General features: G+C 40.3%; 5 protein-coding genes across 6 annotated transcripts; all 5 read right to left on the bottom strand.

Annotated features, from left to right (window-relative positions):
• Positions 1–199: 199 nt before the first annotated feature.
• dusp29 (dual specificity phosphatase 29) lies at positions 200–1,458 on the bottom strand. Its single transcript, XM_006791140.3, has 4 exons — positions 1,298–1,458; positions 944–1,163; positions 628–851; positions 200–540 (listed from the first exon to the last, which is right to left on the bottom strand). The coding sequence occupies exons 2-4, from the start codon at positions 1,123–1,125 to the stop codon at positions 326–328; spliced, it is 621 nt and encodes a 206-aa protein (XP_006791203.2). The 5' UTR covers positions 1,126–1,163; positions 1,298–1,458; the 3' UTR covers positions 200–325.
• A 2,368-nt stretch (positions 1,459–3,826) lies between these two features.
• On the bottom strand, positions 3,827–5,794 carry LOC102792475 (dual specificity phosphatase 29-like). Its single transcript, XM_006791133.3, has 3 exons — positions 5,466–5,794; positions 5,022–5,239; positions 3,827–4,426 (listed from the first exon to the last, which is right to left on the bottom strand). The coding sequence occupies exons 1-3, from the start codon at positions 5,591–5,593 to the stop codon at positions 4,239–4,241; spliced, it is 534 nt and encodes a 177-aa protein (XP_006791196.1). The 5' UTR covers positions 5,594–5,794; the 3' UTR covers positions 3,827–4,238.
• A 1,459-nt stretch (positions 5,795–7,253) lies between these two features.
• LOC102791983 (dual specificity protein phosphatase 13B-like) lies at positions 7,254–12,346 on the bottom strand. The gene is made up of 5 exons (XM_035907819.2): positions 12,252–12,346; positions 11,969–12,038; positions 10,575–10,759; positions 8,825–9,045; positions 7,254–8,083 (listed from the first exon to the last, which is right to left on the bottom strand). The coding sequence occupies exons 3-5, from the start codon at positions 10,727–10,729 to the stop codon at positions 7,863–7,865; spliced, it is 597 nt and encodes a 198-aa protein (XP_035763712.2). The 5' UTR covers positions 10,730–10,759; positions 11,969–12,038; positions 12,252–12,346; the 3' UTR covers positions 7,254–7,862.
• A 467-nt stretch (positions 12,347–12,813) lies between these two features.
• On the bottom strand, positions 12,814–16,561 carry LOC102791700 (dual specificity protein phosphatase 13A-like). 2 transcript variants are annotated; one of them, XM_087844701.1, is made up of 4 exons: positions 16,309–16,561; positions 16,105–16,142; positions 15,925–16,005; positions 12,814–15,426 (listed from the first exon to the last, which is right to left on the bottom strand). In XM_087844701.1, exons 1-4 carry the CDS (start codon positions 16,434–16,436, stop codon positions 15,215–15,217), a joined length of 459 nt encoding a protein of 152 aa, XP_087700827.1. In that variant the 5' UTR covers positions 16,437–16,561; the 3' UTR covers positions 12,814–15,214. The 2 variants fall into 2 exon arrangements, with proteins under 2 accessions (XP_087700827.1, XP_006791193.1); XM_006791130.3 differs by having other exon boundaries at positions 15,925–16,142.
• A 2,884-nt stretch (positions 16,562–19,445) lies between these two features.
• LOC102780505 (dual specificity protein phosphatase 13A-like) lies at positions 19,446–20,373 on the bottom strand. The gene is made up of 3 exons (XM_035907908.2): positions 20,183–20,373; positions 19,872–20,089; positions 19,446–19,746 (listed from the first exon to the last, which is right to left on the bottom strand). The coding sequence occupies exons 1-3, from the start codon at positions 20,317–20,319 to the stop codon at positions 19,553–19,555; spliced, it is 549 nt and encodes a 182-aa protein (XP_035763801.2). The 5' UTR covers positions 20,320–20,373; the 3' UTR covers positions 19,446–19,552.
• Positions 20,374–20,695: the final 322 nt, after the last annotated feature.

Genomic DNA, 20,695 nt, shown 5'->3' on the forward strand with positions numbered 1-20,695 from the left:
CTGAGATTGATGGGCAGCAACAGTTGCTGATGTCGTTCCTCCTTGGCATTGTGTTAACGGACAGCTGAATTCTCCAGACCAACAAACTGCCAAAACTTCTGTTTTTATAGAGGTGCTCAAATTGCTGATGATTAGCAGCACCTGGTTGCTACTTACCCCTGACTTTACTTTTATTCCTATGGAAGCAGTAAAGCTGTACTTAGTTTTAATAGGACTTTATTTTTTCCACATGGCTGTAACTCGTAGCGTGACTTGGACAAGTCTTAATGGCTGGGATTTGACTTAGTCTCCACTGACATTAGTCTCAGACTGATCAGCCACACAATCAGCTTTCCCCTGCAGATTCCCCCCTTTTCTCCAAGAGGTGCTGATCCAGCTCTCGCAGCTGCTTCAAAAAGCCCCAGTTAGGGATGATACGCCTGCGTTTTTTTACGTGCTCTATGGCGTCGACCACCGTCATGTTCTCACAGATCATGAGATAGGCGAGGAAAAGTGTGGCGGACCGACTCCTTCCCATCACGCAGTGCACCAGCAGTTTATCTGCAGACGAATCAGAGAACAGATTCACGGCATGTTTTAGGCAATTTTCAGCCAAAATATTATTTTTTTCCTGTGCAGCTGTCTTACTCTGAGAATTGCTCAGTGTCTTCTCAATAAACTGGGCAGCGGAGAAAAAATACTGGCTGAGGTCAAAGGTTGCGACGTCTTCTGCTACTACACCATAGTATACAATGTCCATGTCACTGTAGTAGCCAGCTCCAGTGTCCACATTGTTCCACGTCCCCTCTGCTGCATTCAGGATGTGCGTAATTCCCAGCTTCTTCAGTGTGTACTTGTCCTTTGCAGTGTCCCTACAAGAAGCCAGTGTCAGTATCATTTTAATCCTGTTATTTTTATTCAGTTTAGACATTTTATGCTTTTAGAAAAACTTTTTCTTACTTACTCATCCCCAATAAAGACATTAGGCCAAACCTCGTTGACATGAGTGTAAGCCACACTCCCTCGGTTGAGGATTTTCTCCAACTCATAGCCCCCAGGTGTGGAATAATCATCCACTGGACTGGATTCCTCAGCTGCCCAAGTAACATTTATCTTTGTGCCAGTCTTCGACTCGCGAGAAGCCATTTTCTCACCGTGGCTTCCTCTCACACATGATTTATTTGCTTAAGGAGAAAAAGAAATGCCACACTTGCTTTTTTATTTTTTCTTATATTCCTCCACTCCTCAAACTACTGTCATAAAAAAAGCACAGTTTTTGCTTTTTTTGTTTTTCACATGCATCTTCAGCAGCACTCACCCGGAGATTGAAGTCCTTCGTTTTTCTTCCCGGGAATTCGGTTTTCATCATTCTGGCAGCTGGTTGTGAAGCAGCCCTTGAAGGCAGAACATGGTAAGGTTTTAGTTCTGGCAGGCTCAAGTCAGGGCACAGATTGTATAACCGCTCTGTGACGGGCATCAAATGCAGAGGATATTTTTAGGGCTGTGATGTGGCGGGCCCCTGACCTTAGCTGCCACGTTCTCTGCCTGTGGGGAAAACTTCCACCCAGCCAGTCCCTGCCATCCACTTCTGAACACACAACTTTAATCTCTGCTGCTGGCAGGAAGCTGTGCTTATCCAAACTTTGCACTTGCCAAAGGATACCCATATTCACTGGAGTAAACAGGGCACTCTGAGCTTTTGCTCAACCGTACGAGCGAGTCCTTGAAATTGTGTCAGTCTCTCTTAGCCTTTCTGCATATCTTCAGACGCTGGGAGAAGCTGTGTAAGCACAGCCTCACAACACCCGTTAAGGATGTTCAGCATCTTCTGGAGCCTCTCGGGGGCCAAATAAGAACTGAAATGTGTCAGACTGTTAGACAGATGAGGTTTTTCGCAAGATGGCACACGTCTTTGATTCCCCATTATATGATATGCACAGTCCATTCAGTGATCTAAATGCAAGCCCCCAAAGTGAGAGTGTGATGATGGCTGTATTGCAGGATGGCTAGATGAAGCTGCTAACATGTCAGACAGAGTTTTCACACCATCAAACTCCTTTATTTTTCCCTCATATCTTCATACTCTGCCATCATTCATTCTGACAGTGAAATCATTAAACCTGTGATATCCAATTCCTTTTATTTTGACAGCATCTCTCTCTCCCAGCGAGCTCTGGAGAGCATTTCTTATTAAGATGGCTTCAGTGTTTCATCTCTTTTCAAAGTCTGACCTGAATCTGTATACATGCTCAGAAAGCACGCTGGCATATTTTTGTCATCTTGTATCAAGACTCTTTAGACACATCACAGTTTTAACTGTACGTCACTGGATTGTAGCAGTTAGGACGCAGTATTTTGAGAAATGTGAATAAGTAAGTGGAGCATTGTTTATTTATAAGCATGCACTGTCTGTGTGTTGTTCCAGTTCAGCAGGGGTCTTGATCTTGATTGTGCTGCGCTTAAGACGTGAGCCTAAAGGCCCATGCCGCTGTTTTTTGCACATTTAGCTCCTTGCGTGCTTTGCGTTACTGGTGAACAGGTCAAGTATGAAGAAGTGGAGAGGAAGATGTTCAGATTTAAAATCTGAATATAATACAGATTAATATAACACAAATATTTGCTTTTTTTTGTAATTTACCCGAGTCTGTTGAGATCTAAAGTCTGTAGCACTTTGTGCCAGTGATCAGGAGCAGAGATAAGAGGTGGCCAAGGGTGGCCCTGGCCCCCACAGAGTTTGCAGGTCACAGAAAAGTCTGGCTACCCCAAACACAACACACACTTTTTGCAAAATGATTTCTCTTCTGTTGTCATTCCTACAATAAACAACAGCTTTTTTTAAAATTAATTAAACAACAGTTTTTAATTAATCAAGGGTTATCGAAATATAAAGGAATGTTATATAGTAGTGTGCAAAAGTCTTGAGCCATGCCTTCCTTTTTTAACTTGAAAATGGAAAATGGGAACTGCGTGCAGTGAAACATTTGCACACTGAAACGTGCAAACATACATGGAAATATAGTATTTTAGGCAAAAACGGAATTCTAATGAGCTTCAAAGTCAAAGTATTTGGTATTTAGTCTTTGACACAGTCTGAACAATCTAAGAAAGTCTTCTTGTCAAATCGTCTCCAGGCCTCTTGAAGGACATTCAAAGCTCTTCTTTGGATTCTGGCTGCTATTTAGTCTGTTCTCTGGCAAGATGATCCCACACTGCTTCTATAATGTTGAGGTCTGGGGAGGACCGATGTCATGACTGTATTTTTCTCTACGGATATGCTTTTGCTACATTTTACTAGTTTTCCCTCATCCTGACTGGTCACAGCAGATGGCTGCTCTCCACAAACTGGTTTTGTCCATGATTTCCTCTTAAAAAGGAGGTTTCTTTCTCCAAGTGCTTGCACAGAGATCTGTGGCTCATCGGGTTAATGTGTCATTTTGAAGGGTGTTTATCTTGCAATATAAAACACCTTAAGACAGCTATTGTTAATAAATAAAGAGCAGTTTATTATTAATAACAATAATAGCGAAGAACCATCACTTTTTGTGACGTGTATGGCACTGTTTGAGCTGTGTAGTCCGCCATAGTGAGCAGTAATTGTGCATTCATTTTTATTAAAATTATATAATAAGCTATTTTTTAAAATTTAGTCTAATCATAAACAGCATTATATTACAATATGAGCTTTTGAAGCAATCAATTACACAGCTCATGCATAAGTGGGCTGATTGACTTTCATACTTTTCAATTATGGAAAACTGAGAAAATAAGAAATCACCCAGAAATCTGCAGTGATGGATTCTGGTTTGTAAAATGGAGAATTGTAGTGTGAAAAACACAAAGAGATTAAAAAATAAGGCTTGAAATAGTCTCAAATACAATGAGGTTCTGTTTGTGTCAAAAATGAACTGAACATGACAGGATTGAAGTCTTTTTAACTTTCAGCGGACTTTATTTTAGTGTTGACAAACCCTTTCTGACAGGCAGACTGTCTGTGCTGATCGCTCACCTGACAAAACATTTGTCTGTCAGTTCTACTTTGTGCTCTGCATGTTGTGTGTTTAAGCGTGCTATTATGAACGCTGATGTATCGCTTGACTAAGCTAAGCAAAATCCCATCAAGCCAAGTTGGATTACATGGTGCTTTAATTCACTTAAGATGCGAGTGCCCGAAGCCACCCAAATGGAGCCACCAGGACGATTTCATCTGCACAGATAATGTCAACTATGAAACTGTCCCCTTTTTGGCATTATGTGCTCTACTACGTGAATAGGGATGAGTCCAGCTCACGGAGCTGGTTCAGAAATCCAACATTTGGGAGGATGTTTCTGTGCCGGCACACAACCTCCACAGCCTCCACCAGTGTGAGCCTTTCTTTGATCATGAGGAAGGCCAGTGTAAGAGCTGCCGAGCGGCTGATTCCCCGAGCGCAGTGGACGAGCACCTTCCCTGCACGGACAAAAGGCAGACTCTAAAATAAGCTGCGAATTCTGCGGCTCGTTGGGTTAAACACAAACAACAAAGGGATTAATTACAACTGTGGGCTCAGCTCACAGTGTAACAGTCACAAAAGGTTCTTTTCACAGCAGAAATGATGACATATGATGACACAAACACAGGTGCTGTCATAGCATTAATAGTGTTTACGTGTCCCTGTAGTAACTGCTCACAACTTTAACTCTCGTTACCATTTTAAGTTGATTTTATTTCAAATTATTGTTCTTCTAAATGTTTGTGCAATGGGGAAAAATAGAAGCCTTACATTTTTAAAATAAAAGTTAAAAATAATAAAAAATTGTGAAATTATTTTAGATTATAGAGAGCAGCTGGAGTCTCCGCACACGACCCGGAAGCAAAGGCAATTATTTATGTTTTCATGCATTTAAATATGTGCAACAAAACATAAAATATCATTATTACACATCATTTTTCAGCTTGATGATGCATCATTTTTCTATATTAGGATGTGTTGGACTGTAACATATTATTAAAGCTCAATCCTTATGTGTTTATTTTGTCATGTGTTGCTAAAATAGACTGGTACCTTTTTGGCTCCGAGCACCATGAATAAAATCAGCCGTCTCACTGAAGAAAGGGCTCAAGTCAAAATCTTTACAGTCTGGTGCTTCTACTCCGTGATACAGTATGCTGGCGTCTGCGTAGAAACCTGGCCCGGTGTCAATGTGCTGGGGGCCATCTGCAGCATTCACCACGTGTGTTATTTCCAGTTTCGCTAACAGGGTTTTATCCCGAGCTGCAGCCCTGTAAATGACACGGGAGAGGCTATGAGAAATGTCATTTTTAGCGATTTTTCTCGCCTGTGTGCAGCTCCGGAAGCATATGTGTGCAAATGCATCACCGGTGACTCAAATGTACAGATTTTATATTTGTCCCATCAGTTGGCCAAATACACTTGTTTGCAGCGACAGTTTCACAATCAGATCACCATATTGCAGTTAGGGGCCCCCAATGTGAGAATGTCACTTACGCATCTCCGATGTAGAGGTTGGGCCAAACCTCGTTGACAGCTCCAGTGGGGCGTCTGTTCTTCAACAGAAGGCTGAGCAGATCGCAGGTGGGTGGTGTCTGATAGTTTGGCTCCTCCTTTGAGGTCATATCTGTATCTCTCTCACCTCAGTGTTTTTATATAATTATCACTTTCACTCAACTCAGTACATAGATAAATAACTTTGCAAGATACTTTATGTTCCAGGATGCAAATGTTGATTATTTATTACTGCTGTCCTGCTGGTGTTTCTTGCTGCAGGCTTTTGAGACAAACCAACAGCGAATACTAACCTTACTGATGCGGCTCGCGCTGTTTTACATCTGAGCTGGATATCAGTGTTGTTTCGAGGCTGAGCCCCACTGGAACGAGACAGCTGAACATACCAGAGACTGGGCACAAGCAGTGTGGACTATTTATTCCTCAGATGACTGTGACAGAAGCCAGGCTGCTTGTGCTGTGATAAATTCGACTACTGAGCCGTTGCAGTTTTAATGGTTGTAATAGTGCAAGTGATCCAAAACATGGTGGGGAATTAATGTCAGGTTGCCACGCTGAACGAGCTCAAACCACAGTTTGAGCTCAAACCACAGTTTGAGCTATTGCAGATGGCGTTGCTGTGTCTCTTTATTTTAAATCATCTGACGAGAATAAATGAATGACTTCCTATTTTGCCTGATGTTGTCGTCAACAAATTATTAAAGTCCTGTCTTTGATTGCATAGGTTGCTCCTGTCATTATGAAGAACACAAAGATTATATAAGCTATACTGAGAGTTAAATTTCTGGAGTGAAGGTCTGAGTCAGTATGTTAAGGATAATTTAAACTGCTGAGAGAAGCGAACCACACTGTGCTGTTGACAAGACGATCTTTAGGAAAGCGTACATTTAGTAGCTGCTTTTAAACTCTCCATCATATTTCATGAACTTCATTAGAAAACGGAGTTTTCTGATGGTAAAGTCTGACTTTAAAAAAGTTTTAAAGAAAGTTCATGAAAATACAAAATAAATTCCTCACGTTGCTGTGTGTGCATTCCATATTATATAGACTAAACAAAATAACAGATGTTTTACAGGTGCAGTAGTAAATATTGGATGGGCAGGAAAAAAAGAATAAAGAAGAAACTTTGTACAAAACTCTGTACACACTGACTGTTTTTATAGGAATTAAGAGGTTAGGGCAGCAGCCAGGTGCTGCTAATCAAATGGATTTGATTAACTGATCATCAGCAGTGCAAGCGCCTCTGTAAAAGCAGGGCTTTGGCAGGCTTGTGTTAACACAATGCCACAGTCTTCTCAGCAAATTCGGTACAATGCTCGGGGAAACCTCAGGAAACTCAAGATTTACATCTCAGACTCCGCAGGGCTCAGTTAGGAAAGTAAATGTTAAACTTCATGAAGGCAAATTTTGAAGAAAGGCTGAACAAAAGTGTTTAGAAAGGCTGTCAGCAGAAAACCTCTTTTCTGTCTGGAAACCTCTGGAACAGTGTCTGGTGATGTTTGTCCATAATCCACTGCAGCAGAAAACTGAACACAGCATATCAGCACAAAACTTCATATCTATTGTGAAGCACAGTGCTTGTCTTGCACCCTTGAGACATGTACACCATGCAGTCATTAAGCTAACCATGAACTCCTCTACCAAATTATTCTAATGTCAAATATGAGACCATCTGTTTGATGGCTAAAGGTTGGCTGAAACCGGACAATGATCCCAAGCACAAGAGCAAATCTACATTCAAACGGCTGAAAAAGAAAAGAATGAAAGTGCTGTGATGGCCCAGTCAAAGGGCTGTATTTGACTGTATTCGTTAAAGGGCAAGAACTGTAGCATTTGTATGACTACACTATTACACTCACTCACTGTCAAGTAAACATTGTAGTGTAATCTGTGACTGTATAACTCACTGAGTGCAGTAACTTTTCTGTTGTTTCTCAAACACAAATGTAACTTAACTGTTCTAATACATAAATATTTGAAGTTTTGAAGCTCTATAAAGGCACACATTTTTCACTGCAGACTGGAGACACAGGCACAGATGGGGAAGAATTTCAACAGTTAAACACAAATGTAATCTTCTTTGTGTTTTGTGTTAATTCTGATTTTGTAACCTTAAAACCTCACAGTCGTCCTTTTGTGTCATACTTTTGGGTATTTTGAGCTAATAATTTAAGCACGTTTTGTTCATATAACTTAATTGTTAATGTTTAAAAATCACTCTTCATCAGGTTATTAAATTTTCTTACCTTGAAGCCCTTTAAATACAGCTGAAGTATCTGTTCATTACAAAAACATTATCACTGTAATAGCTTTTTAACACTCAGACATGGACAGGGGTCAAAAATATTATCCAAATTTATGGACTGAAGGATTTTATTTTTACGTCCGCCCGTTGAAGCTCCTGGATAATCCCTGGCAGTGGAGCTTTGTGTCCAGTGCTCGGAGCTGCTCCAAGAACCCGTTATTGGGAGAAATGTTCCTGTTGGCGCCCACAGCTTTGATGGCGTCCACCAGAGTCATGTTCTCGTGGATCATCAGGTAAGCCAGAACCAAGGTGGATGAGCGGCTGAGGCCCATTGCACAGTGGACGAAGACTTTACCTGCCAGTCAGAAGGCAGAAAATCAGACTTCCCGTGGATCATTTCAGAACGCAGCCAGCCTACCAGCCTACACGCAATCAGTGGATTATTGTTGTAAAGTTTGTTTTAAATATCTAATTTGTAACTCCTCTGTGGATTAAAAACCGTGCACATCACAGGGAGGAGTACTTCTTACTCCCGACTAAAAGTTTTCAACAATGTTGCAACAAATGTTTCTACACACGGTAATCCCTGGTTCCTTATCAGGCCTGAGGATTAGGGCGCAGAGGAGCGCGTAATTGAACTGTCTTGGCTTCTGTGTATTTCTGCCGGGGATTACTGTAGGCCCCGCCACACACTGGAGCCCCCGATCAGCCAGCATGTGAAGAAGGAGGCCTCATCTTATTACTGTCATGTCAGATACTGACTTCACTTTGCATAACAGGCCAGGCAAGCACAGGCCACAAACATAATTGTGTAATTTCCATGTCCAATAAAAGTGTTGCTTACAAATTGCCAGGGCAATCCATTTAAAACCAATTTTCCTGGCCGAGGTCTGAGCTTATGAGAAGATTACCATGGGGGAAAGATATTAGCTTGATATTATGTTTAGTGTTTGATTTGCATTTTAATGACTGATACAACTGGGGTCTGCTGTAAATGGGAATTGACTGACAAATGTTTCTCTGCCTTGGCTCGTCTTCCCCGAGTTAATGTGTGAAAACGATGAAGGATACCTTGAGCGCTGTGAGAGCGCCTCACCTGTGGGAGAGCTCAAAGCGCTCTTGATGAAATTGGCCGCTGGGTAAAAGAAGGGACTCAAGTCAAAGGATGGCATGTCAAAAGCTTCGACTCCGTGATAAGTGATCGTGGTGTCTTGGTAGAAGCTGGGCCCTGTGTTCACATTGAACTTCCCATCAGCTGCATTAAGCACGTGGGTGATGCGATGAGCCTGGAGAGTCCTTTTGTCTTTGGCTGCGTACCTAAAGGGAAAAATTACAATTATCGCTGCAATCAAACTAAACAAATGATGAGGATAAAGCGAAGAAAACTAACTCGAGGAGAAGAAGGAAGATGGCAGGCAGTGGGGGAAAATGTAGATCATTAGGTTAATTAACTGAATTGTTATAATATTACATTTTATTATGAATGATACAGAGAGACTGCACAGTGCAGTGCACAAGACGCAGTCCCTGTTTTTTGCCCTTTAAGGGGGTATTTTTTCCTCTGTGGTTACACATATAGTAATGCATATAATATATCTGTCAAATGCCCTACCTTATCCTTCTTAGTTTAATCAAGATCCCTTCATGCATGATATGAAAAGTAAATATTATGTTGTGATGTGAATCTTATGTTTCACTATATCCCAAAGGTGCTCTATTGGATCGAGATCTGGTGACTGTGGAGGTCATCCGAGTGCAGGGAACTGCTGGAAGCAGCCATCAGAACATGGGTACACTGTGGTCATAAAGGGGTGGAAACGGTCAACAACAATACTCAGGTAGCCTGTGGTGTTTAAATAATGCTCATTTGGTATTTAAGGAGACATAACATTACACTTCCACCACCAACAACCTGAACGTTTGATGCGAGGCAGGATGGATCTATGCTTCTAATGATTTTTATGTCCAATTCTGACCCCACCAGCCAAATGTTGCAGCATGAGTGTCACCCAGTGTGGTCTTCTGCTACTGTGGTCCTTCAGGGTTCAGAGATGCTCTTCTGCATACCTTAGTTGTAATGAGCTATTGTTACCTTGTTATCAGCTCAAAGCACTCTTGACATTATATTCTATATTCTAACTCTTTGGATCAACAAGACGTTTTCTCCCTACGAACTGCCGCTCACAGGATATTTTCTCTTTTTTTGGATCATTATCTGTCAAAACTAGAGACGGTACTGTAGTCACAAGACCAGCCCATCTGGCATGTCCCATGCTATGTTCAAAGTCACTTAAATCACTTTTCATCTCCATTATGATGGTCAGCTTGAACTTTAGCAGGTCTTGTTGACTATGTCTGTATGCCTAAATGCACTAAGTTGCTATCACTTGATTGGCTGATTAGATAATTGCTAACAATTAGCAGGTGTACCTAAATATTCTATGATGAAGGCAAAAAACTGGCCATGTATCTAAAAATAAAAATAGACAGTATGCTACAAAACAGTATTCATAAAACAGCTACTTTCATTATTGTAAAGTTGGATGTTAGCATGTTAGCATAAGGCTACTACACACTATTCACATGGGCATTAGCACTTGGATGACTATATATAGTTGTGATGAAAGCTTGTTAATGTTTTGCACATTAGTGTGATAACCAGGTGCTTTAAAAAAAAAAGATAAATTTCAATAATGTAAAAATCATAATGGTGCCTTTAATTACACATGCACTCACAATCTGAGCCCAATTAAGAGAATACTTAATTACTTTATTACAAAAGCCGGTGGAATTTTATTTAAACACATTAGCCATAGTGAATTATTTTAGTAACATGTCACTCTCACATGTCTCCGATGTAGATCCCGGGATGAACCTCATCCAGATGGTTACTGGACCCTTTTTTTGTCCACATCAGTCTCTGAAGCTCTGAAGCTGGGGGGGTTTCATACCGGGCTTCTGCCCCCTCAGGGCTCGCCAGGCAGCTGAGGCCTCTGGGCATGTCTGAATTCTCCACTTCTGCTTTTACAACCTTTCATTAAGAAAAGAAGTGGTCGTTGCCCTGAAATTTGAACCGCGATAAAAACTGAGAACTCAATAAAAGCGTATGTTTTACTGCACTTTGCCCTTTACTACACTTCAAACTTTAAGAAAGATGCTCAAAGAGTTTCAGGGTTCATCTGCATTGCCCATGAATACCAACGAACTCCACTGAAATGCCTAATTGAAATGTACGCATCATCTTAGGAAACACCGAGAAACGACTGCTAAGTGCAGCGTGGGATTATAGCGAGGATCGTTAATTAGCAGGTTTCATATGCAGGTCTGTAGCCTTTAAATACATACCGCAATTATGACAATTAACGCATTCCACAGTAGCAAAGGATCATATGATTGTAAGCTGACCTTATGATGCTCTCATTATTGTATCTATATAGCAGCGCTGGATAGATTTATTTATTTCCAGAGATGCAGAAAATTGACATTCAATGCCTATAAACCACTTTTTATTTGCTGCAGGCAAGTCTAACCTGTGCATTTACAATTTACACACTGAGCTCTAGAGAGACTCGTACTATGCAAACTGTATGCATTAGCATCCATTTAGGCAGGTGTGTGACTGTGCTTGAGGCTGTGGACGTACAAGCGATGTGTAGGCATTGTTATCGAAAAGAAACTAACAGCAGCCGAGCTTCTTATTTGCATTCTCGCCGCGTGTGGAGACATAATGTTGCTCTCAGGGTTTTGAGACTTTTTGTCGTGTCCACAGGGATGAGTCATTGAGACCAAATCTGTTTTAGTGACCTTTTGTTTCGCTGCTGTGACATATGGAGGTTTACTCAAACATCGTGTTGCCTCTATCTATCCCTGCATGTGCATTCTTGTGTGTCACACAGAACACGTGTGCATGAAGGAAATGCTGCATCTAACGCAGTGTAAGCTTCATGCATACGATTGTGTGAGCTAAATGGTGTCTTTGCACAGGTACAACATGCGCCTCGCGTACCTGGAGGCTCTTCTTTCTCCTCATTGATCTATAAGCACAACCCTTTCCTGCCTCCCACACTCAGGGGCAGAGAACTGATTTCCCTGGTGCGCATGTTGAGCTGCAGCACTGCTTTCATACCCTCTCCCCTTAGGCTAACCTGTCCTTCCTGCTCCACTTCTGTGTAATTAAAGATGCTATGTATGGGAAAGTGCCCGCGGTTAACATGGAGGGCAAATAAAAATGGCTTTTTACCTCCTCTGGGCCTCTTCTTGGTGGTTTTATGAATTACACTTCCCTCTTTAGCCTTTCAAATGTGGTTCATCTGGATCTGTGGGCCAATTAATGAAAGAAGAAAGTATCATAATCCGTCAGGCAATGCAGTATCACAGTGAATACTACTTCACAAGTACTCTGTCAACATGTTTATCTTGCAAATAAAGCTATACAGTGCAACAAATCCACACACTTATGAATATACATCGCCTACATTTATCTGTAATCAATTTGTAAGCACACATTGTTGGTTGACACTTGCCTTGGTTGGAAACGTTGCTTTTCACGGCCTCTCTGTACAACAGCTACATGTAGGTCGACAGCACAACTGCCTGTGTTCTCCTTGGTAATCTACCCTGCAACCTTTTTTGCTATTTTAACATCTGAATCTCAGCCCAAAATAATTCTGGCACCATATTCTGCATTCGTTAAAGGTTACCCGAGCTGCCAGCACAGGAGGGAGGATAGGACACGGCTTTTTCAATAGCAAGAAAATTAGATCAGAGCTGCTTGTAGCTGAGTTTAAACCTGACTTCCCTGAGCTTTCTTTCCACTTTGAACTGTGTTTGAAGCAACACTCGGTCATTCGATGTAAAAAAAAAGAAGTATAGATTATGTTTTTTCTTGGTGCAATTAAATGATAGTAGAGATTTTTTTCTTAATTATATCAGCAAAAATGGGAACTTGCAATAAACCCACAATATTGACACTGATGAAGTTTTAAAAAGCTAAAAAAAAAAAACCCCACATATTTATATTGCAGAAAAATGACACAAATATAGATGGATGAGCAAATACAAACATTTCTTTGTAAAAATGTCTGCATTTATTGTATGTTTTTGTAAGCACTGACAAAGTCTATATCTAGAAATTGAACGTATGACTTATAATTCTGTGTATAATACTGTACATTCTTGCTTACTGTGAATGTTTGATTCAGAGAAACATAATAATTCAAAACAGGTCGAAATCATTGGTGTCAAGCTAGATGAATGTGTGTGTACCTTTGCCTCTACAGTTGATTTCATGGGCAATCAAAAGACCTGAAACCTTTTCATGCACAGCAGTGATCAACTGCACTGCCTTGACAAATACACCAAATGAATTTCACACGCTGTGAACAGCGATGTGTTGAACAGATGCTGTTGATTGATTCCCTCTTTTCTGAGTTACCTAGAGACTCTACTAAAATGTTATGCTTTGCAAAACATGTTCCATTAGACATTTGGTCTACTCTGTTGTTGTAGAAGAAAAAACTTCTTACAAGAATGAGAAGTAAAGACTTGTCTCAGTGTTGTAAACACGCCCTGTTGTCATTTTACTTGACATTAAATTTATTTCTGCAACCAGACTCTCTTTTTGTTAAGACATAAAAAAAACCCAACAACCTCGCTGCATTAAAAATCCCAGTTAGCAGGCTAATGAGGAGATGATGCAGCTTAGTCTATTATAAATGAAGATCACTGGATTTGGAGAAAGATAATTAAGCTATTTTCGTGCCAGCATCTGCTTTCGTTGGGCTCAAATGTCCATGAACAATACTGTGCGAAACCCTTGAGCCACCTCTCATTTTGTATATTTCGATAGGAAAAACAAAATTGGTAAATTTATTGATACATGTATAAACATACATAGAGAGTTTGTACAATTCTAACGAGAAATGTATTTGCTATCACCATCATTTTTTTCTTTAACACAACCTAAGTCAGGTTTAATAATTTCTTTAAGTAGTCTTCAGGAATAGTTCTCCAGCTGCTTCAAGGACATTTGAAGCTCTTCTTTGGATGTTGGCTGCCCTTTATTCTGTTCTCTGTCAAGATGATCCCGCTCTGCTTGAGGTCCAGGCTCTGAGGAGGCAGATCCGTGACTTATATTGTGTCTTTTTTCTATCCAGCTATGCTTTTACATCGGAGGTAGTGTTTTTAGGATCAGTGAATTGCTGATGGTAATATTGATAATATTGGCTGAAATGCAGACACTCACTGTTGTTGTTCTCTCCTGACCTCCTCTATAAATACTGATGATTAAATAATAATCACTCCATTAGACCTGTTGCAGCTCATTGTCAGTCCAGTTTTTGTGTAATTTGGCATAACCAAGTCTTTTCTACTTGCTTTCATCTCTTAAGAACACTTTCTTGACAGCCACCCTTCAACTAAGACCTGAGACATGGCTTTCAGATACTGTTCATCTCATGTAGATACGTGCCTGCCACTTTTTTCACCTCACTTCATCACATTTTTAAGCACACACTGCACACAGTGCTCAGATTTGTCAAGTTTTTGGCTAACAGTCCACTGGGAGACACCTTGTTGGTGCAAAAAAATTATGTCTGTCAAAATGTGTTATCTATGGTAATTTTTCCAGAATCAACGAATGAAATGGGAACTGGCTGTTTAGTTTCGCAACAGGCTGCTAGTAACACAGTGCCTAAACCCCCCAAAGAACTTTCTTCTGAAAATGGTCAAGTTCAGTGACTGAAAATGAATGAAAAAGCAGCCAATGCCCTCTCTCTTCAGAAAGCCTGGAGAATGATTGTTTGTTCCAGTCCCTTAAAAAATACTACAAGAAAGTTTCCTCCACGGATTCAAAATATAAAAAAATGTGAGGTAGTTCAACGCTAACATTCTGTAGTATTCAAGTATTATCATAGCATGTTTATTTGCTACTCTTTAGCTTGTAATCATGTAGCATGTAATCTTTATGAGCCTGTATAGGCCTATGTTGACATTTGAAAATCTCCTTTAATATGAACTTTGCTATCTATCTATCTATCTATTTATCTATCTATCTATCTATCTATCTATCTATCTATCTATCTATCTATCTATCTATCTATCTATCTATCTAGCTATCTAGCTATCTATCTATCTATCTATCTATCTATCTATCTGAGCTTGTTTAGAATGGTGAACCTCATCATAATAAAAGTAAAGACTAATGAGTGTACCGAGTTTGTCTCCTGCCATTAACGTTTGGCATTTCAGTAACATATAAATATAAAAACAAGCACTGATAGTTTATTCTGTGTGATTTGTGCAACTTTGATCTCTGTTAGTGATGTGGACAGCTGAGTCGACAGAAATTCACTCAGTCGAACCAAATTTCACGATGATGTGTCTAAACGTTTCAGTCTGGACTGTTGCACCGACAGACTGGCTGGCATCGTTATTCCCAGAAACCACCGCGTGGCTTTGTGGCCGAAGATGTAAATGCCTCTTTTCACTACAGGATCCGACATGTTTTCTTTTTCTTTGTCAGTTGAAGATCCAGATCCAACAGCAAAGCCAGGAAATTTCTGTTGGGGTAGATGGCTCTTTTCTGGATCAGCTTCTGCAAAGCCTGTTTGAGTGGGAGATGATGGTAGATCATGAGGTATGCCAAAACCAAGGTCGATGACCGGCTCATTCCCATGATGCAGTGCACCAGAACTTTCCCTGAAGAACAGGCAAGATGAAGGGAGGGATGTGAAGAAAGGATTAGCGAGAAGCCTCAGACTTATTAATATCATACATGACTGCCCGTCTCACGCTGTGGTCTTTCTTTTTCCCTGCTGCGAGCTAAAAATAGTGCCTACAATTCACTCTTTGTTCATTTAAGGTCCCTTTGCAGACTGGGCCCAACTGTCTCCTTAATCCCAACCCGTCCGCTGCTTGATAGCTTCTTTGAAAAGAGCCATGGTCACATTATATACCTAAATTCTGCAAGGTAAGACTCTTATTATTACAGCTAGCTGAAAATACACTTAAAGCTGTCTTACATTGTGCTGACAGGTGACATTGAAAGGACAGCGCGGTGGGAGAATTTGAGTGGAATGAGTGGGTTTACTGTAATAAGGATTTGCAGAGTTAAATAAAAGATGTGATATACAGGGATTTGAGAAAGGAAAACTGTAGCACTTGTAATACTATATTAAAAGCCTCAAGGAGTCTTACCATCAGGTGACTTCAGAGCTTTGTGAATGAAATCGGCTGCAGGCTGAAAGTAAACATCCAGATCAAAGTGTGTCGAGTCATCTGCTGGAATGCCACAATACACAAAGTCGTTGCCATAAAAGCTTTGGTTCCCTATGCTGCCTCGCTTGGAGTGAGCAGCGTTTAATACATGAGTTATACCTAATTTCAGCAAGGCAGCCTTGTTTTGGGCTACTGCCCTAGCAAGACAAAGAGACAGAAAGAGGTTCAAGACTTATGGGAACTCTACGCATCACAGCACAATGATTTTTATGCCAGAGTGAAACAATACGTGGAAGCAGTTATGTCAAAGAAAACAGCCTTTGCAAGGCAACCGAATCATCTGAAATAAAAGTACATACTTACACATTTCCTATGTATATGTTCGGCCACACTTCGTCAATTTGATTGAGGTGCAGCTTGCAAGAGTCCAAAAGCTTCTGCAAATCCTTCACACTTAGATATTCTTTTCTCTTGCTTCTCAGCGCTGACATTTTAAAATCCAAATCCCTTGTCTTGGATCAATCACTGGTCCAAATGTTTGTTGTTTTAAAGCGGTTCCCCGTCTTTCTCCGGCTCAAGATGATGTGCACGAGCAGGTGTTTATCTGCTATCACTGGACAGTTACCCAATTTAGTACATAACCTAGCGTGTAGTCTTACTCGTGCAGAGGGCAGAACAACAAACACTGCAGCCGGGGCTTGTGCTTTTCACACCACGGCGGCACTGAGATTTAATAAGCCTCAAACAGATGAATCATGACATAAACGAGCGATAACTAAATGTAATTATGGGCAAAATGTTTAAGTCAAGTGATTATGCTGTGTGATAGAAAGTCCAGTGTAATTCAGCGGTTATAGAAGAGAAAGAGGGTAACAGCTTCATGCAGCTAGTTTACGCTCTGACACAAATATCATGTGAAAGCAAAGTGGAAATTGAAAAAAAAAGAGAGAGAAAAGAGCTTTGCTGTGGGCTGTTCATGACATTAAACAGCCTCTCATGCTGTGCAAATGTCTATTTTAACTCCTCTATTATGTTGCAGGTCAATTTCACCCATTTTAGCTTTAAAAAACTAATTAACTTCCCCCTCGCACCATGAAATGTAATGACTTTTCTTCATTCGGAGTCATGAATGTGTATGTAAAATGTGGGTGCAGTGGCGTGTTGTTGAATACCAGTACCAATGTTGGATGCAGAATCAGTCAATAAATGTCTTCGGGTCATTTTTAACCTGGAGACGGTTATTGATTGATAATTCAAAGTGCTGCTTCTCCTTGTTGAAGACTCTAGAGTGGTGTGAAAATGTGTGTGTGTGTGTGTGTGGGGGGGGGAAATGCAGCTGAATATGTATGTGAAACCTTAAGAATGTGATCCATAAATGCTAGAGAAAGAGTAGTTTGACAAGCATGGTGTGATTGTGCGTTTGTTCCCCTTTGAGCTTTCTGGTTGAGAAGCTCTTTTGCAACCATTTTAAGAATAGTTATTCTCTACAAGAGACACTTAAGAATGAGCTCCAGACAATTCACCAGACACTAAAAATTAGCTTTTGTTCTCGAGAACAGCGGTAATGTAGAGGGAGATGTTTCTGAGCCGTTGGTGATTCAGGATATCTGTGAAGAGGCTTCTTCTTGCTAAGAGACCATTGAAATCAAAAGACTGTCAGGCTGTATAGTCACTTTCGTCGGAGGAAACCCAAAGCACATTGTCACATTCCAAAGACCTGTGTTATCTGAAAAAGATCCCCAGCCTGCTAGGTTTTGATGCACGCAGCCATCACCAGCGGGGATGGAGGGAGCCCATTATACCTGAGACTCGGAGGCAAGGTTGAATCTTTATTTATTTTTTTTCTCTCTTCTAATGTGCAAAAAAGTTAGGTGTGCAAAATTCTGAACAGATTTCCCCATTATCAGCTGCAAGGAATGTGATACATGCTGAAGAGACACGTGAAGGCTGCTGTGCTTTGTCTCGTTAATAAGATAATGAAACCGCCACCACTTGCTGGAAATGCCAGAAAATAAAACCTTGATCCTGCTAACACTTGGTTTTAAGATGTGTGTGTTTTTTTTAATGTGATAACAATGGAAATTCAACTGCTAAAATCTCTTGTGAGGTTTTCCAGGGTGCATTTAACCAGGGTCCTTTCATCATGTGTCCACATATGCCCTTGACAGGGATGCCATGTAGGAAAATGTGCCATTAGCAAAGGATTTAGTGTTCCTTTCGTGTCTTGCCCTGTGATGTTTTGCATCACTTTGACCTGCTAATCTTAACAGTGTTTTTATTTATTTATTATTCCTTAGCTAGCTTAGCAAGTCAGGAGTGTGGCAACAGACCGACATAATGTCTGTGCAGTGGTTAGCTGAATCCTCATGTTGGTGTTGTTTCTACATTATCATAACAGTGTTGGTTAAGGATCAACATTGTCTGCACATTCAGTTAGCATAAGCCAAGAAGTTGCTAATGCTGTTAAAAACTGTCACTAGCAAACCAACATGAGTAACCGAAAGCAAAGTTAGCTGAAAGGTTTCACTTTCTAAAATAAAACCTTTTGTTGTTTCTATAGACGATTGTCAGGTCTAGATAGGTCTTGTATCGCCCAGACTGAGCATTCAGTTAGCATTTTAACATCATTAGCGAAGAAGCTAGCTAATGCTGTTAAAAAATGTTGCTAGCAAACCAACATGAGTAACCTAAATTTGGCGGGAAACATATATACCTATACATATATTATATAAATTAAACACTTGGATGGCTTACCATTTGATTCAGGAGTGACTTTTATATTATTAAAAAAAAAAATCACCATTACCATCTTATATAATGTTTTACTTTTATAGTATTCCATTTCTGCCAACAAATAATGATTATGATTTATTTTATTAGTATTATTATTAGTGGAACTGATTAAAACAATCAGCTGGATATTTGAAGACAGAAGCAACAACAAGAACTGTGGATTTGACCTGACGATGACATTAGTTCATGAGAGTCAACAATAAAAAGTTCCTGGGGGGATCACAGTGTCTGGACAAATTTCGGTTCAATCCATCCAATAATTTTTGGGGACATTCACAATTGTGGTAACAAAAGAAAATTTAGGAAAGCTGCAAGAGAACTGCTAATATACTGATAAAAAAAAGGCTTCCATGGTGTACTTCAGGGTTTCAAAATAAAAGTTTTATGTAAGTTTTTGTACTTACCAAGAACCCCCCCCCAAATTGAATAGGTTTAAAATGAAAACACACTACAGATGAATTTCACCTGCAGCGCATTGGATAAAAGCTTCTTCAACACAACACTAAGGTTAAATAAAAACAATATCTCATATTCAGTCCCTTAAATTGATTCTGCCCAGAGGAGAGTTCATTACATTGATCTCCTATTAAGACGCGGGTCGATATTATATAGAGATGCCGCATAATTCACATCAAACACAGCGCCAGAGTTGTGGGGGAAATACATTTGATTAGATTCCATTCCTGAAACAAACTGATTAAAGTCAAAGCACACCATTTCCTTCAACTGACACAGTCATCAAGTCTCTCATTTGTCTGGAGAAAAAGCTGTTTTGAGGTTATGTGCATTAGAAGATCTTTATTTTTTGAAGCGGTCATGAAGTCTTTTGCAGTTTCATATCCAAAGCACGAAGCTGTTTAAGGAATCCTCTGTTTGGGAAGATCCACCTGCGCTCTTTGACCTTATTGATTGCATCTAGTAGCGTGTAATTGTGGTGGATCATTAGGTAGGCCAGGACGATGGAGGCAGACCTGCTCACGCCAACAGCACAGTGGACGAGAACTCGAGCTGGAGAGGAAGGAGAAGAAAAATATCACGGTGAGCATAAAGCATGTGGTCGATAAGGGATTTTATTCTGGATGAGACGAGCGGGAGGTCGGCGGAGGCTGACATTAAACATGATGGGTATTTACCACTTGTCGTGTCAAGTGCGTTATGAATATACTCAGCAGAGGGAAAGAAATATCGAGAGAGGTCAAAAGACGGTGAGTCATCTGCAGGCACTCCATAATAATCCACAGTGGATCCATAGAAGTAGTGACTCCCCTGACAGTGCGTCTTCCCATGAGCTGCATTCACAACATGGGTGATTCCCAGCTTCCACAGACTGTAGCGATCATTAGCTACTGACCTACAAAGAAAAAAGCAATCAGTCTTTCTAACTGGTAATTGATCTAGGCTGATTATGTTGTATAAGCCATCAAGAGCAATTTTAAAGACTTACATATCTCCAATGAACAGGTTAGGCCAAACTTCATCAACATGATTACCAAACCTTTTACCTCCATACAAAATCTTCTCAATGTCTTTCGCAGAAGGAGAGGCAGGAGAAGCTGCACTATTTTCCTGCAGGTTGTTCATTGTTGACCACACGCATATCCCTATGTATGATTTATTCTCTCAACATTTATTTTCAAACTGTTAAACCTTCACTGAGACCATGCTGGGAGCCACAGACAAGGACAGGTGTTGCTGTTCTAAAATTAAAACAGTGACCTACCTTACTCTGAATGTAGGCCAGCTTTACATCTCTAAATGGTTTTTTTAAAGTACATTTTATGTCAACTCATTATTTCTAATTTTATCATTTTCAGTTGCAAAAATACATATAGTTGTGGTCAGAAGTTTACACACACTCATCATGCTCATTATTGTCATTGTCCTTTGGGGTTTTGAATGATTTCTTTAAAGTGTTCTTTTTTCACGGTGGAATGATTGTACAGCATGCATTTTAATT

Source organism: Neolamprologus brichardi, chromosome 8, assembly GCF_056152115.1.
Source record: "Neolamprologus brichardi isolate AB-2024 chromosome 8, ASM5615211v1, whole genome shotgun sequence".
Lineage (NCBI taxonomy): Eukaryota > Metazoa > Chordata > Actinopteri > Cichliformes > Cichlidae > Neolamprologus > Neolamprologus brichardi.

Bases quoted from the DNA above. Each gene is read 5' to 3' on its own strand.
- LOC102791983 (XM_035907819.2), bottom strand. From the start codon at position 10,729: ATGCCCAGAGGCCTCAGCTGCCTGGCGAGCCCTGAGGGGGCAGAAGCC. The intron at 9,046-10,574 runs GTGAGAGTGACA...TTTTCCCTTTAG, and splicing joins GGGATCTACATCGGAGACAT to GTACGCAGCCAAAGACAAAA. The intron at 8,084-8,824 runs GTGAGGCGCTCT...TCTGACTGGCAG, and splicing joins CGCTTTGAGCTCTCCCACAG to GTAAAGTCTTCGTCCACTGT.
- dusp29 (XM_006791140.3), bottom strand. From the start codon at position 1,125: ATGGCTTCTCGCGAGTCGAAGACTGGCACAAAGATAAATGTTACTTGG. The intron at 852-943 runs GTAAGTAAGAAA...GGCTTCTTGTAG, and splicing joins AATGTCTTTATTGGGGATGA to GGACACTGCAAAGGACAAGT. The intron at 541-627 runs GTAAGACAGCTG...ATTCGTCTGCAG, and splicing joins GACACTGAGCAATTCTCAGA to ATAAACTGCTGGTGCACTGC.
- LOC102791700 (XM_006791130.3), bottom strand. From the start codon at position 16,436: ATGTCAGCGCTGAGAAGCAAGAGAAAAGAATATCTAAGTGTGAAGGAT. The intron at 16,143-16,308 runs GTAAGTATGTAC...TTGTCTTGCTAG, and splicing joins AACATATACATAGGAAATGT to GGCAGTAGCCCAAAACAAGG. The intron at 15,427-15,924 runs GTAAGACTCCTT...CCTGTTCTTCAG, and splicing joins AGCTCTGAAGTCACCTGATG to GGAAAGTTCTGGTGCACTGC.
- LOC102792475 (XM_006791133.3), bottom strand. From the start codon at position 5,593: ATGACCTCAAAGGAGGAGCCAAACTATCAGACACCACCCACCTGCGAT. The intron at 5,240-5,465 runs GTAAGTGACATT...TGTCATTTACAG, and splicing joins AACCTCTACATCGGAGATGC to GGCTGCAGCTCGGGATAAAA. The intron at 4,427-5,021 runs GTACCAGTCTAT...TTGTCCGTGCAG, and splicing joins TGGTGCTCGGAGCCAAAAAG to GGAAGGTGCTCGTCCACTGC.
- LOC102780505 (XM_035907908.2), bottom strand. From the start codon at position 20,319: ATGAACAACCTGCAGGAAAATAGTGCAGCTTCTCCTGCCTCTCCTTCT. The intron at 20,090-20,182 runs GTAAGTCTTTAA...TTTTCTTTGTAG, and splicing joins AACCTGTTCATTGGAGATAT to GTCAGTAGCTAATGATCGCT. The intron at 19,747-19,871 runs GTAAATACCCAT...CTTCCTCTCCAG, and splicing joins CGCACTTGACACGACAAGTG to CTCGAGTTCTCGTCCACTGT.